At 33.8% G+C, this 15,299-nt stretch overlaps 2 protein-coding genes across 2 annotated transcripts in view; one reads left to right on the top strand and one right to left on the bottom strand.

The window, feature by feature from the left end:
* LOC136042003 (venom protease-like) overlaps positions 1-15,299 on the bottom strand; it is a 78,176-nt gene that overhangs the window by 36,707 nt on the left and 26,170 nt on the right. The window contains exon 2 of the mRNA XM_065726837.1: positions 5,317-5,478. Within this exon, the coding sequence (XP_065582909.1) occupies positions 5,317-5,419 (103 nt within the window). The 5' untranslated portion in view covers positions 5,420-5,478. The remainder of the gene's footprint in view (positions 1-5,316; positions 5,479-15,299) is intronic.
* LOC136042004 (venom protease-like) lies at positions 5,819-14,607 on the top strand. Its single transcript, XM_065726839.1, has 2 exons — positions 5,819-5,991; positions 13,658-14,607. The coding sequence occupies exons 1-2, from the start codon at positions 5,871-5,873 to the stop codon at positions 14,509-14,511; spliced, it is 975 nt and encodes a 324-aa protein (XP_065582911.1). The 5' UTR covers positions 5,819-5,870; the 3' UTR covers positions 14,512-14,607.

The raw sequence follows: 15,299 nt of genomic DNA, 5'->3' as shown, positions 1-15,299 counted from the left end.
AGCTCCCATACAATAAAAAGCAAGATTTACTATAATTCAAATTTAACTTATTAAGCTTCATCCAATTGTGTACAAACTCCAGACAAGAACTAATACGACTCAACAGCTGAATTCCTGTTCGTGCAGCCACAGTTATATGAGTGTCATCCGCAAAGCTGGGAATAATTACTTTTTCCCCGTCACATCCAATGTCAAGATCATACGAAATCATATTAAAAGCTCTACATAAATCATTTATAAAAATTAGAAATAACAGGGGACCAAGAATAGATCCTTGAGGTCCTCTAAATTTAACACTACTGACTGAAGAAACATTATTTCCTAGGTGTACATATTGAGTTCTTTCTTTTAAAAACGAGGACAGTAATTCAAGAAATGGTCCTCTAAAACCGTAATTTTCTAATTTGGCAATGAGTATAAAATGGTCAACGCAGTCAAAAGCTTTTACAATATCAAGAAAAACAGAAGCGACTTTCATACCATTATCCAACGCATCATTCACAAAAGTTGTCAAAAATAAAACAGCATGCTCAGTAGATAAACCCTTCCGAAAACCAAATTGATTTGGATTAAAAATGATTTACTCTCCAAAAATTCAACCATTCTTTTAACTATCAATTTCTCAAACAATCTAGATACTACTGGTAATAAAGAAATGGGCCTATAATTTCCTAGTACATTTTTATCTCCACCTTTATAGACAGGAATAACTTTTGCAATTTTAAAACAACTTGGAAACACCCCAGTCCTTAAACATTCATTAAATAAATACACTAAATGACCGGAAATAACAGGGTAAATATACTTTAAAGTTTTAACTGTTACAAAATCAGAGCCTGAAGCTCCAATTTTTAAATTTTTCAATGTTTCAGAAAGCTCAGAAGCGTTGATTGGCTTCAAATACGCTGAAACATCACTTGCATTCGATAAATATTTCTTAAAACTACCTTCATGCTCAGAAATAACTATACTTTGGACCAAATCCTTTCCCACATTAGCAAAATGACGGCACATTCTATCAGCAGTTGTACTATCATTATGTATACCGTCAGGAAATATACCATCATTATTAGGACTTACGACGGATTTTATAATTTGCCATGTTTTTCTAGGGTTACCTTCACAAGATTTAAATTTATTACGATAGTAATCAGCTTTGGCTTTACGAAGTAGTGCATTTAACTGGTTACTATAAATCTTGTATTCTGTTTTATCACTTACACTATTACTAGCCGCACACATTTTGAAAAAATATCTTCTTCTAATAATAGCCTTTAAAAGAGCTTGGGTGATCCAGGGTTTCTTTGGAGTTTCTCTACGACGAGTTGCATTTTTACAAATACTACAATCAATCAATAAACTATTTATAATTGAATACCAATTTTGAAACTTAGCATTAATATCTAGTTCATTACTATTTAAAAATTCAAAATTACATTTCTCTAACTTTACTTTATAAAGAATGAGCACATTATTATCAATGATCACTTTTTTATATCTATTTTGTGAATTTGAGTTAAGCCTAGTACCTTTACTAAAAAAATTTTGAACACTCAAAAATATCCCAAAATGGTCAGATACTTCATTCATTATCACACTTGCATTATAGTAACTGACATTAGCAAAAATATTATCAATCAACGATGCTGAATTCATAGTAACCCTAGTTGGGACTGTAATCGTAGGCTTCAACCCATAACTCAGCATAATATTTAAAAACTGGCTAACTTCTGTATTAATAAACAGATTCATTAGGTCAATATTGAAATCACCACACACAAATATAGGTAAGTTTCTACTCCTAATCATGTCCAACTGTTCTTCTAGTAACATAAAAAATTCGTTAATATTGCTCGACGGAGGTCTATAAACAACAACCAAATAAAACACCTTGGATTTCTTGCTAACCTCTAATACCAAGCTCTCAAATACCATTTCTCTATTAACCCTTAAATCATCTCTTTCTATAGCTAGCAAGTCTTTTCTAATGTAAGCACCCAGTCCACCATGCTGACGAGTCTCCCTATTCTTAAGACACAATCGATAATTACCTATTTCTAATAAACTAGAATTATGATTCTGTAACCAAGTTTCAGTTAGAGCTAATATTTGAATTCCAGAAAACATACATAGTTCATTTAAATATGTTACACTGCTTTGCAGTCCCCGACAATTCAAGTGGAAAACCGTAAGAGAATCATTAGGCATCGATTCAGAAATATCAACCGGGCTAATATAGCGTACTGCTATTTTACTTTCCTCTACAACAAAATCATCAATCCCTCTACTTTCATCTATTATCTCCAAATGGGCCAAATAAAGTGGACTATTCTCAAGTGGACGCAATCTATCAAAATCTACAACCATTTTCAAAATCATTTAAACGGTACTGGTCAAGTGAGAAAAAATCATCATAACTATCCAATATTATTCTTCTCAGTAAATCCCGGGACGAATGAAAGTTAAAAGAGCCCTTAATAACTTCCTTTAAAAAACGGAAATAAATATAACCAACAATACTATGACTGAAATAACTATCCTTAACACAAGCAATAAGTGAATTAAAAGAAAATAGATTAAGAAAATATACAAACAGAAAAAAGATACAAGCAATACTTTTCCTTTCCAATATCGGCCAAGGAAGGAATGAGTTGCAAACTAACATAATTCTCAATATTTATTTACCGGATACCTACACAATATACACACACAAATGCACCACACACTCACACTAAAAGGGGGAAAAAAGGGAAATTATTTACTTTTCTCTTTGACATAAATTAATCTTGACAACAAAAACAACATCTACAAACATACATTTAAAAGAAAAAAATATAAGCAAAGGGAAAAAGAAAAAAGAAAAAAAACACAAAACAAAAACAAAAAAAAACATTTACATGGACATACAACATAATTATTATTTCACTGTGGAACACCTCCTAAACACATTGGTTGGCTTATTTCGGCAATTAGTTGGTCACATTGATAAACAGCTTTCACTCCATTTGCTCTTTCGACACGAATAACTGGCGGAACGGAATTTGAAACCCAAGACGATATACCCAGTGCAGTCAATTTATCCTTCATTGCAAATAACTTTTTCCTAGCAACACGAATAGAAATAGGTGCATCATCACTCAAATGAATATTAATGTGATTAGCTACTGACTTGCCTTTCAGCCGTTTACCTCTTTTTAATATATCAACCTTAACATCAGATGACCGAACATTCACTTTAAAAAAAAATTTTCTCGTTCTTTACCATCACAATAGAGAACTTCGGTACTTCAGACATCTGCAGACCGTCCTCACAAATTTTTTCAAAAATAACTTTAGCTTCATTTTGGCTTTCACACGGAACATTCCACACAATTAGGTTGCTGTCATTAGATCTATATTCAAGGGACATTAGGCGGTTTGTTAAATTAGATGTAGAATCTCTGAAGAAACGAGCCTCTTCCGAGACAACACAGAGATGTTTCTTGAGTTCATCAATTTCGCTTTTCACACCAGTAACTTCAGCTTCAACACGATTAACTTCTGTTTTTAAATTTGTATGTCCAGATTCCACTGTTGAAATACGGCATTCCAAAGTTTTTAATCTACCATCAATTATCTTTTACAATTTCTAACATCTGAGTGAAATTATCAGCCAAAGATTTTAAAGATAACTCATCATTAGCTTTCGAAAACACTGAATTTAGACCACTTGATGCATCCGAAATATCAAACATGGAGCGGTTTGATGGGTCATTATCACTTGATGCATTTTCAGTTCTTTTCTGCTTCTTTCTTTTCCCCATATTTATGTAGAAATATACGAAACAATCTTACCGGAAAAAAAGTGTCAGATTATTATCCAGCTGAATCAAAGTTTTGTCCATTATCTATACAAATGAGTACGAAAGGGGTTTGATGACTTGGGCACTTCTGAACTAGTAATCTGAGAGCGAAAATTTGGTCGACGCATCCTCTGCTCTTCTTACATTCACATTGCTCTTCCCTTAAAACTTTATTTACAGTCCCTCTAAGTCTAAATAGCATCATTATACTAAGTAATTTGCTTCCTACAAAAACCAGGTTAATGTCTCTATAATCATCAAACTCACTCTTATCACCTATCGCATGGAAACGTTTAACTAGTTTTCTTAAAATCTCTAGGTACTTCTCATTTTTCAAGAATCATGCCGATACTATTCAGTAGCTTATATCTAACCTCACAACCAACATATTTTTTTTTTAAACACTATCAGCATATGGGGTCTTATTGTTTTTAATCCTCTCAATAATGTCACTAATTCTTCCTAAAAAAAATAAATCTTCTGTCACATCCAAACTGTCACAAAGTTTTTCATTATTTTTGTATCTTTTCCTGTACCTCTATCGTGGATTTAGCGCATTCTCAAAATACTCTTCACATTTCTTTTTAACTCTTTCCTTATCTCTAATTGTAGAATTCGTTCCTGTCTTTAACTGATACAAGTCCAGATTGACTATTCCCTCTCAATCTTTTAGCATGCCAGTACAATATTTTACTGTTATGCTGTCTGGCTGTATCTTCCCGATTTTCGACTTTTTTATCCATGGCCTCCACTTTACACCTCCTTAGTTCATATTTTAATGTTTTTTCCACTTTCTTTATATTCTTCCCATTTTTCATATGTTCCACCACTCGAATAATTCCTGCGCCATTCCCTCCTCCTCTCTATTGAACACAAAGCATTTTCACTAATATTCTTAGCTATGTTTCTAACTTTCCTCCTTAAGACACCATCAGCGACTTCTAAAACCATTTTCTCGAAATTGTTCAATCCATCTTCTACATTGTAAAATTTTTAACTTTCCTGTATGGTATTCAACTATTCCTAGAAAGTTTCTTTCAAATTCTCGTCCTAGAGTCTACCAACGTCGTAGTTTCCCGGAAGGTAATTACTCTTCTTTAATTTTGGCTTTAAATTAACCTTAGAAACTACTAGAGAGTGATCTTTACTTTTAACATCAATAAGAGCACTCTTATGTACCCTAGCATCTTATGTTAATTTTGGCAGTCTTCTGTTTACAATAACATAATCAATAAGGTTAGGTGTCTTACCATCAAATGAATACCGTTTTAACTTATGGGTCTTTTTATAACGAAATACTATATTGGTTATAACTAGATCGTTCAATCTACAAAGTCGCAGCAGTCTGTATCCATTGCTGTTTTCTTTTCCTACGTCAAATTTTCCGAGGCTAAAATACCATTATTCGGGTATTTATACCCGAAATTACCGATCTGGGCATTAAATTCCCCTTATAAAAATACTATATTTTTACCTGGGATCCCGTCCATTCGTTTCTGTAGCTGTAAGTAAAATTCGTCTGTCATGTTTTCCATTTCCCTCTTTTTTAGATTGTTTGACTTCAGACCCAGAACCATCTTTACTTGCTGTTCAATGCAATGGACGGTTTATATACTTATCAGGCTGTACGAGAGCACTAAAACAGGAATAGGATTTTAGATTTTACTTTTTTCTGGGAGGAGGCAAGAGCCAATAATTTTCTTAAGGGATTCATGATAAAAAAAAGAACTCCTCTTTTACACATTTCAGGAAATACACCTTTTCTTGGCAAACACGGCATTGCGGCTATGTAGAATTACATTAAAAAAAATTAAACAAATGAGAATGGAACATCCTGCGTAATGCATCTTATCGTTCTTTTAGAACAATAAGCAAGACCAACAACTAAAAAACAGGTATTTTTGTCAAACCGCTTTTATTATTAGCACTGCAAGCTTTTCCTAAAATGGACATCCTATCAAAAGTTGGTATACAAGCATAATACATCTGCGGGGTTGTTACAGTATTTGTTTATAGTTGGTTAAAGAAATGTCAAACCTTTTGGTTTTTGCACTTTATTTTCTAGGGCATGGGCAGTCTGGAAATTCCCTAAATGCTCAGCTTAGCGACGATGCCATTATATTTCCAAATGATGAAGATCTATTTCAGAGTGAGTCTTTTATTTTTATTGTAATAGTTGAATTTTAATATTATGACCAAAAATTCACCAATAGAGGACTTTGAATCGAATGAAACGAACAAGAATAATTTAAAACACATTAATTTTGATTTTATTAAAAAGGGATTTGGGTTTATAATCTAGGCTAACTTAGCCGAATATTGATTGCACATTTGCGGGACTAGGTTAACATCCAAACCATGCACTAGTCTAAAATAACCTTTACACACGCTCGTATTTTGAACTCTAGTAAACCGAGGGTTCCACTTTGGAATTTTAGATAATAAGCTAAAAACTCGAATATGCCTCATTTGATATTCTAAAAGTTGTCAAAAACTATTCTAAAATCTCGCGTATATTTTGCAAGTTATTCAAGGTTAAAGGTTACAAAAGTGGGTTTTTCACTATTACCTATGTTTCTACAGCTCGGGTCTAGCTGTAGAACAGATGGGGCAATAGTTCCGGAATTTCTCGTTACGAGACAAAACATAAAAACAACGAACCAAAACATGAGTTGTCATGGAGTGTTTATTTTCTTGAGTACGTCTTCACACAAATGCATACATTTATTTTAATTTTGTTATATGACAGCTTCTGTTTGTCTATTATATGGCGTGTATGTTTGAAACTTAGCCGTTAATTTTCTGACATTGGGTTCATACTTCACTAGGCCCCCCTCTGACGCTCATTTTTCCCATAATCCCCGGATCAAAATTTTGAAAGAGCCCTTTTGTTCATAGTTATTAGATCGAAAAATCTAATAACTTTGTCTTTGAGGATGACTTAATCTTCCACAGTCCTCGGGGGAAAGGCATTAAGTTATGAGCTTTGCCCATTTTTCTTTATATAGTATTGGTTATTTGGGAAGTAAAAAGACGTTTTCAGTGGTGATTTTTTCTGGTGGTGGTGGGGGGTGGGGGTGGAGGAGGTTAACTGGGAAGATATTTCCATGGAGGAATTTGTCATGGGGGAAGAGAATTTCCATAAAGGGGGCCCTGGATTTACCAGCATTATTTCAAAAAACAAGGAGAAATTATATAAATAACAAGTTTATTCAACTGAAGGTAAGGAGCAACATTAAAACGAACAGAAACTATTACACAGATGAGAGTGTTCGTCCCCATCTCAATACTTCGATCTTTACGCTAATGTATTTTTAGTAGTTTCAAAAGAGCTTTTTATTCTAATTAAATGGCGTTTGGATTCAGGGGTCATTCTTAAAGAATAGAAACAATATTCGAACTTTAGTGTAAAGAGCGAGGTATTGACGAGGGGGCAAACCCCCTTATATACGTAGTAAAAATATACGAATATATAAGTTCAGTATGTATTAGTATGTAAGTTAATTCGTAAATTACGTATATTTATTACTAATAAAAATGTTCGTAAGTAAAATTAAAAGTTCTAGTGGCCTTTTTAAGTAATCAAAAAATTGGAGGGCGATTAGGCCCCCTCCCCTGCCCATTTTTCTCAAAATCGCCAAATCGCCTTAAATGGCGTTTGGATTCAGGGGTTATTCTTAAAGAATTGAAACAATATTCCAACTTTAGTGTAAAGGGCGAGGTATTGACGAGGGGGCAAACCCCCTCATATACGTAGTAAAAATATACGAATATAGAAATTCGGTATGTAAGTTAATTCTTAAATTAGGTATATTTATTACTAATAAAAATGTTCATAAGTAAAATTAAAAGTTCTAGTTGTCTTTTTAAGTAGTCAAAAAATTGGAGGGCGATTAGGCCCCCTCCCCCGCCCATTTTTCTCAAGATTTTCTCCGATCAAAACTTTGAGTAAGCCATTTAGCAAAAAGCAAACATTCTAAAAAGTAATAATTAATATATAAATTTCGTCTTAATTATTTATATACGATGAGCCAAAATCAAAACCTGCATTGATTTAAAAAAAGTTCAGAAATTAAATAAAAAGACAAGTTTTTTTTTACTGAAAGTAAGGAGAATTAAAACTTAAAATGAACCCCTTTCATATACGGAATAATTTCTGTTCGTTTTAAGTTTTAATGTCGCTCCTTACTTTCAGTTAAAGAAAAAGTTTTTTTATTTAATATATACTTAGCCTTAATGGTACTAGTATCATAGTAGTAAGAGTAGTACTAAAAGAAGTACAAACAATAGTAGTAGATTGTATTAGTAGTAGAAATAACAGTATTAGCAACAGTACAGTGATTTGTGGTTGTTCTACCCTTCAACTTTATATACTTAGCCTTAATGGTACTAGTATCATAGTAGTAAGAGTAGTACTAAAAGAAGTACAAACAGTAGCAGTAAATTGTATTAGTAGTAGAAATAACAGTAGTAGCAACAGTACAGTGATTTGTGGTTGTTCTACGCTTCAACTTTATATACTTAGCCTTAATGGTACTAGTATCATAGTAGTAAGAGTAGTACTAAAAGAAGTACAAACAGTAGCAGTAAATTGTATTAGTAGTAGAAATAACAGTAGTAGCAACAGTACAGTGATTTGTGGTTGTTCTACGCTTCAACTTTATATACTTGGCCTTAATGGTACTAGTATCATAGTAGTAAGAGTAGTACTAAAAGAAGTACAAACAATAGTAGTAGATTGTATTAGTAGTAGAAATAACAGTAGTAGCAACAGTACAGTGATTTGTGGTTGTTCTACGCTTTAACTTTATATATTTAGCCTTAATGGTACTAGTATCATAGTAGTAAGAGTAGTACTAAAAGAAGTACAAACAGTAGCAGTAAATTGTATTAGTAGTAGAAATAACAGTAGTAGCAACAGTACAGTGATTTGTGGTTGTTCTACGCTTCAACTTTATATACTTAGCCTTAATGGTACTAGTAGCATAGTAGTAAGAGTAGTACTAAAAGAAGTACAAACAGTAGCAGTAAATTGTATTAGTAGTAGAAATAACAGTAGTAGCAACAGTACAGTGATTTGTGGTTGTTCTACGCTTCAACTTTATATACTTGGCCTTAATGGTACTAGTATCATAGTAGTATGAGTAGTACTAAAAGAAGTACAAACAATAGTAGTAGATTGTATTAGTAGTAGAAATAACAGTATTAGCAACAGTACAGTGATTTGTGGTTGTTCTACCCTTCAACTTTATATATTTAGCCTTAATGGTACTAGTATCATAGTAGTAAGAGTAGTACTAAAAGAAGTACAAACAGTAGTAGTAAATTGTATTAGTAGTAGAAATAACAGTAGTAGCAACAGTACAGTGATTTGTGGTTGTTCTACGCTTCAACTTTATATACTTAGCCTTAATGGTACTAGTATCATAGTAGTAAGAGTAGTACTAAAAGAAGTACAAACAGTAGTAGTAAATTGTATTAGTAGTAGAAATAACAGTAGTAGCAACAGTACAGTGATTTGTGGTTGTTCTACGCTTCAACTTTATATACTTAGCCTTAATGGTACTAGTGTCATAGGAGTAAGAGTAGCACTAAGAGAAGTAGAAGCAGTAGTAGTAAATTGGATTAGTAGTAGAAGTAACAGTAAAAGCATGCACATGTTGCCTTTTGGTCAGTTAATACCCCCGTCATGATAGCCCGGAAGTTTCATCTTGATATGGTAAGCTGTTCCAAATGTATTGCTGATGGACCCTTTTGACCCCCTTTTAATACTTCTTTCATCTAAATCTGATTTTCATCACCTATTGACCTTTAAAGTAGTTGCAATTGAAGCAATAGTTGGAGTAGTTTAGTAGAAGTAGTATTTGTAGTAGTAGTAGTAGCCGTAGCAGTATTATTAGTAGTAGCATGCGCATATTACCTTTTGGTCAATTTATCTTCCCATTTAAGCCAATAGTACTAGCTACAGGAGCAGTAATTGTAATTGTAGTGGTAGCACTGGTAGTAATTTGAGTAAGTAAAGCAACTTTATATACTTAGCCTTAATGGTACTAGTATCATAGTAGTAAGAGTAGTACTAAAAGAAGTACAAACAGTAGTAGTAAATTGTACAAACAATTGCCTTTTGGTCAGTTGAATACCCCCGTCATGATAGCCCGGAAGTTTCATCTTGATATGGTAAGCTGCTCCAAATGTATTGCTGATGGACCCTTTTGACCCCCTTTTAATACTTCTTTCATCTAAATCTGATTTTCATCACCTATTGACCTTTAAAGTAGTTGCAATTGAAGCAATAGTTGGAGTAGTTTAGTAGAAGTAGTATTGATAGTAGTAGTAGTAGCCGTAGCAGTATTATTAGTAGTAGCATGCGCATATTACCTTTTGGTCAATTTATCTTCCCATTTAAGCCAATAGTACTAGCTACAGGAGCAGTAATTGTAATTGTAGTGGTAGTACTGGTAGTAATTTGAGTAAGTAAAGCAACTTTATATACTTAGCCTTAATGGTACTAGTATCATAGCAGTAAGAGTAGTACTAAAAGAAGTACAAAGAGTAGTAGTAAATTGTACAAACAATTGCCTTTTGGTCAGTTCAATACCCCCGTCATGATAGCCCGGAAGTCTCATCTTGATATGGTAAGCTGTTCCAAATGTATTGCTGATGGACCCTTTTGACCCCCTTTTAATACTTCTTTCATCTAAATCTGATTTTCATCACCTATTGACCTTTAAAGTAGTTGCAATTGAAGCAATAGTTGGAGTAGTTTAGTAGAAGTAGTATTGATAGTAGTAGTAGTAGCCGTAGCAGTATTATTAGTAGTAGCATGCGCATATTACCTTTTGGTCAATTTATCTTCCCATTTAAGCCAATAGTACTAGCTACAGGAGCAGTAATTGTAATTGTAGTGGTAGTACTGGTAGTAATTTGAGTAAGTAAAGCAACTTTATATACTTAGCCTTAATGGTACTAGTATCATAGTAGTAAGAGTAGTACTAAAAGAAGTACAAAGAGTAGTAGTAAATTGTACAAACAATTGCCTTTTGGTCAGTTGAATACCCCCGTCATGATAGCCCGGAAGTCTCATCTTGATATGGTAAGCTGTTCCAAATGTATTGCTGATGGACCCTTTTGACCCCCTTTTAATACTTCTTTCATCTAAATCTGATTTTCATCACCTATTGACCTTTAAAGTAGTTGCAATTGAAGCAATAGTTGGAGTAGTTTAGTAGAAGTAGTATTGATAGTAGTAGTAGTAGCCGTAGCAGTATTATTAGTAGTAGCATGCGCATATTACCTTTTGGTCAATTTATCTTCCCATTTAAGCCAATAGTACTAGCTACAGGAGCAGTAATTGTAATTGTAGTGGTAGTACTGGTAGTAATTTGAGTAAGTAAAGCAACTTTATATACTTAGCCTTAATGGTACTAGTATCATAGCAGTAAGAGTAGTACTAAAAGAAGTACAAAGAGTAGTAGTAAATTGTACAAACAATTGCCTTTTGGTCAGTTGAATACCCCGTCATGATAGCCCGGAAGTCTCATCTTGATATGGTAAGCTGTTCCAAATGTATTGCTGATGGACCCTTTTGACCCCCTTTTAATACTTCTTTCATCTAAATCTGATTTTCATCACCTATTGACCTTTAAAGTAGTTGCAATTGAAGCAATAGTTGGAGTAGTTTAGTAGAAGTAGTATTGATAGTAGTAGTAGTAGCCGTAGCAGTATTATTAGTAGTAGCATGCACATATTACCTTTTGGTCAATTTATCTTCCCATTTAAGCCAATAGTACTAGCTACAGGAGCAGTAATTGTAATTGTAGTGGTAGTACTGGTAGTAATTTGAGTAAGTAAAGCAACTTTATATACTTAGCCTTAATGGTACTAGTATCATAGCAGTAAGAGTAGTACTAAAAGAAGTACAAACAGTAGTAGTAAATTGTACAAACAATTGCCTTTTGGTCAGTTCAATACCCCCGTCATGATAGCCCGGAAGTTTCATCTTGATATGGTAAGCTGCTCCAAATGTATTGCTGATGGACCCTTTTGACCCCCTTTTAATACTTCTTTCATCTAAATCTGATTTTCATCACCTATTGACCTTTAAAGTAGTTGCAATTGAAGCAATAGTTGGAGTAGTTTAGTAGAAGTAGTATTGATAGTAGTAGTAGTAGCCGTAGCAGTATTATTAGTAGTAGCATGCGCATATTACCTTTTGGTCAATTTATCTTCCCATTTAAGCCAATAGTACTAGCTACAGGAGCAGTAATTGTAATTGTAGTGGTAGTACTGGTAGTAATTTGAGTAAGTAAAGCAACTTTATATACTTAGCCTTAATGGTACTAGTATCATAGTAGTAAGAGTAGTACTAAAAGAAGTACAAACAGTAGTAGTAAATTGTACAAACAATTGCCTTTTGGTCAGTTGAATACCCCCGTCATGATAGCCCGGAAGTTTCATCTTGATATGGTAAGCTGCTCCAAATGTATTGCTGATGGACCCTTTTGACCCCCTTTTAATACTTCTTTCATCTAAATCTGATTTTCATCACCTATTGACCTTTAAAGTAGTTGCAATTGAAGCAATAGTTGGAGTAGTTTAGTAGAAGTAGTATTGGTAGTAGTAGTAGTAGCCGTAGCAGTATTATTAGTAGTAGCATGCACATATTACCTTTTGGTCAATTTATCTTCCCATTTAAGCCAATAGTACTAGCTACAGGAGCAGTAATTGTAATTGTAGTGGTAGTACTGGTAGTAATTTGAGTAATTTAAGTAGTAGCGGCAGTATTGTAGTAGTATCGGAAGAATATTGCCTTTTTGGTCAATTTATCACACCCTTGCATTTCCTGAGAGTTCCGAATTAATACACTCAGTCGCTCCCGAGTTACGCCCTTTTGACAACCCATATATACATAATTTTTTTGATTTAGTTCAATACTCACCTCAATATTTTTTGAAAGGTTCACCGCAATGACCTTCGTCTTTTTTGATGATAAAGGTCAAACTTATCAACCTTTCTCAATAGCAAATACTCTATAATGGGTAGCGCAATAGTGCTGCCTAAGTAAAGAACGATGTTGGCACAATGTTTTATTTATTTATCTGTTTTTCTTAGACCTTGGCCCTTCGTATAGTAGGAGTTGTCTTCGAAATCGGAGAAACATCGAAAAGAGCTCATTCGATTGGAGATTGAGAGGGCTAATACCATTTTAATAGTTGAAAGTGATTGGAAGCCAAATAAACCCTCTCCCACGCTCACCCTTTCCCCAAACACATCCAATCAAAATTTTGAGAAAGCTATTTTAATCAGCGTTGTTCAGAGATCCCGAAATTTTCAGGGTTTTAATCGACCTTTTGAGAATATAATAGAATTTTCACCTGCTAACTGATTACGATTTTGAATCACTTACTTTTGAGCTAAATATACATACTTTTTCACTGTAAACATTGTTGATATATTTTTTCCAACTGGTAGTGAAAGTGAAGTCATAAATCTTGCTAATTGCTAGTGCATAAAAACTAAATTTTGGTGAAGTTGCTAGCATTCAGTGATTTCTTGACAAAATTTGTTGGTTTGTAATATCAGTTCTTCTTATCCACAAAAACATTTGAATGGTTTTATTACTTTATATTAGATCAACAAAATAAGTGGTCGTACAAATCAATTTTCCATATTGCGCAAAAGTTAAAATATTTTGTAAATTTACATATCTTTTTTGTAAATTTACTAAACCTGTCACAAATCTATTTTACTAGGTTTATATTAAGATTTACTGACAATGGAAAAGTTGCAAAAATAATTCACAATGTGCATTTCAGGTGTAACAAGCACTTCTGCACAGCCAAGTGGAAAGCTGATTGAAATCTTTCCAGATAATTGTGGCATTCAATCGTATAAATTTCAAAATGAGAGAAGGATAAAAAGGGCACCAAATTTAATTCAGATTATGGTGGTTGGTGGTACAGATGCAAGAGTTGGTGTTCATCCTTGGATAGCCCGCATAGGTCAAAACGGTAGATTTTTCTGTGGAGGTGCACTAATAACAGCCAAACATGTCGTGACAGCCGCTCATTGTTTAGGAAAAAGAGGAGAATACATGGTCCGTTTAGGAGATCATGATAAAGATGATGATTCAGATCCTGGCCGGATAGATGTAGTCGTAAAGGCCATGATTCCTCATGAAAAATATTTAAAGGCAAAGCAATTGGTTCAAAATGATATAGCAATCCTACTTCTTAAGGAATCAGTTAAGTTTACAGACAGAATAAGTCCGATTTGCTTACCGATGGCAGGATTGAGAAATCTTGATCTCGCTAATAGATCTGTTACTGTTGCTGGCTGGGGTGCTCTGTCCTATGGAGGAGAAAAAGCAAAAGTGTTGCAGCAGGCGAATTTAATAGTCACTCCACACAATGAATGTATCCAGTCTTACAAAAGCATAAAATTGCTTATAAACAATGACCAAATATGTGCAAATAATCCAGGCAAGGATGCTTGTGGTGGTGACAGCGGAGGACCTCTGACATTTTTTTATCCAGAAAGTAGGCGGCATTATCTGGTCGGTATTGTCTCGTTTGGATATAAATGTGCGGATGAACGATTTCCTGGTGTTTATGCACGCACAACTTCCTATATGAATTGGATTACAGAAAAAGTCATGAATATGAACTAGAAAGTAATAATGCGAACTGACTATCTAAGAAGAATCTGAAGTTACATTTTCACAACACTTTCATTTTATTGATGAAAATACACAAAAGTTCTTTGAGTCGTCTTTTCGTCCTGATTTAGTTTTAGTGACTGTGGTCAAGAGGAAATATACTCGTATAATTCGCCAGTAATTTTCTATTCGTGCTCTGCAAAAGAAAAAGCAATCTTACAAGAGATTGCACCCATTGTGTCATGTAAATTACAAACTTCTTTGCATTAGAGATTTTGTTTTCATGTTTTTTTGTTTGCGTGATGTTTTTCAAAATTGTCAAAACTTTTGAAACCAACTATTGGGGGCGCATACGATGGGATTTTAGTAATACTGAAGAGTGCCCTCCACTGCCAAAGCAAAAGAACTATTCAAATTACGGTTTGTATGGCTATATCCTTATATACTACAGGAAACTGTCCTGGAAGATAAGAAACATCTTGGGTGGAATCTCCTTTTGACGTCTCAACTCGAACATCATTTATGTCTGCTAAGTTTGGTCCCAGGCTGGGGGAGAGGTGCAACCCTCAGGTATAACCAGAGTGGTAACTTTATCTACACTCAAAATCATGGGGTTATCTTGTGTGATAAACTTATAAGACAACTGCATCAAAATGGGAGATAAATTCTCATAAAGTAAAAGATCATATAAACACTTTCCAAGACCTATGTTAGCAGATAAATATAGACACTGTAAACTATAAGAAACTTACTGTTTGTCTTCTGGTGAAATCAAAATAAACTAAATGTGAAACAATAAA

Source organism: Artemia franciscana, unplaced genomic scaffold (genome assembly GCF_032884065.1).
Source record: "Artemia franciscana unplaced genomic scaffold, ASM3288406v1 PGA_scaffold_55, whole genome shotgun sequence".
In the NCBI taxonomy this organism is placed as follows: Eukaryota; Metazoa; Arthropoda; class Branchiopoda; order Anostraca; family Artemiidae; genus Artemia; species Artemia franciscana.
Note: the sequence above shows the minus strand (reverse complement) of the source record. Positions and strands in the feature narration are given on the sequence as shown.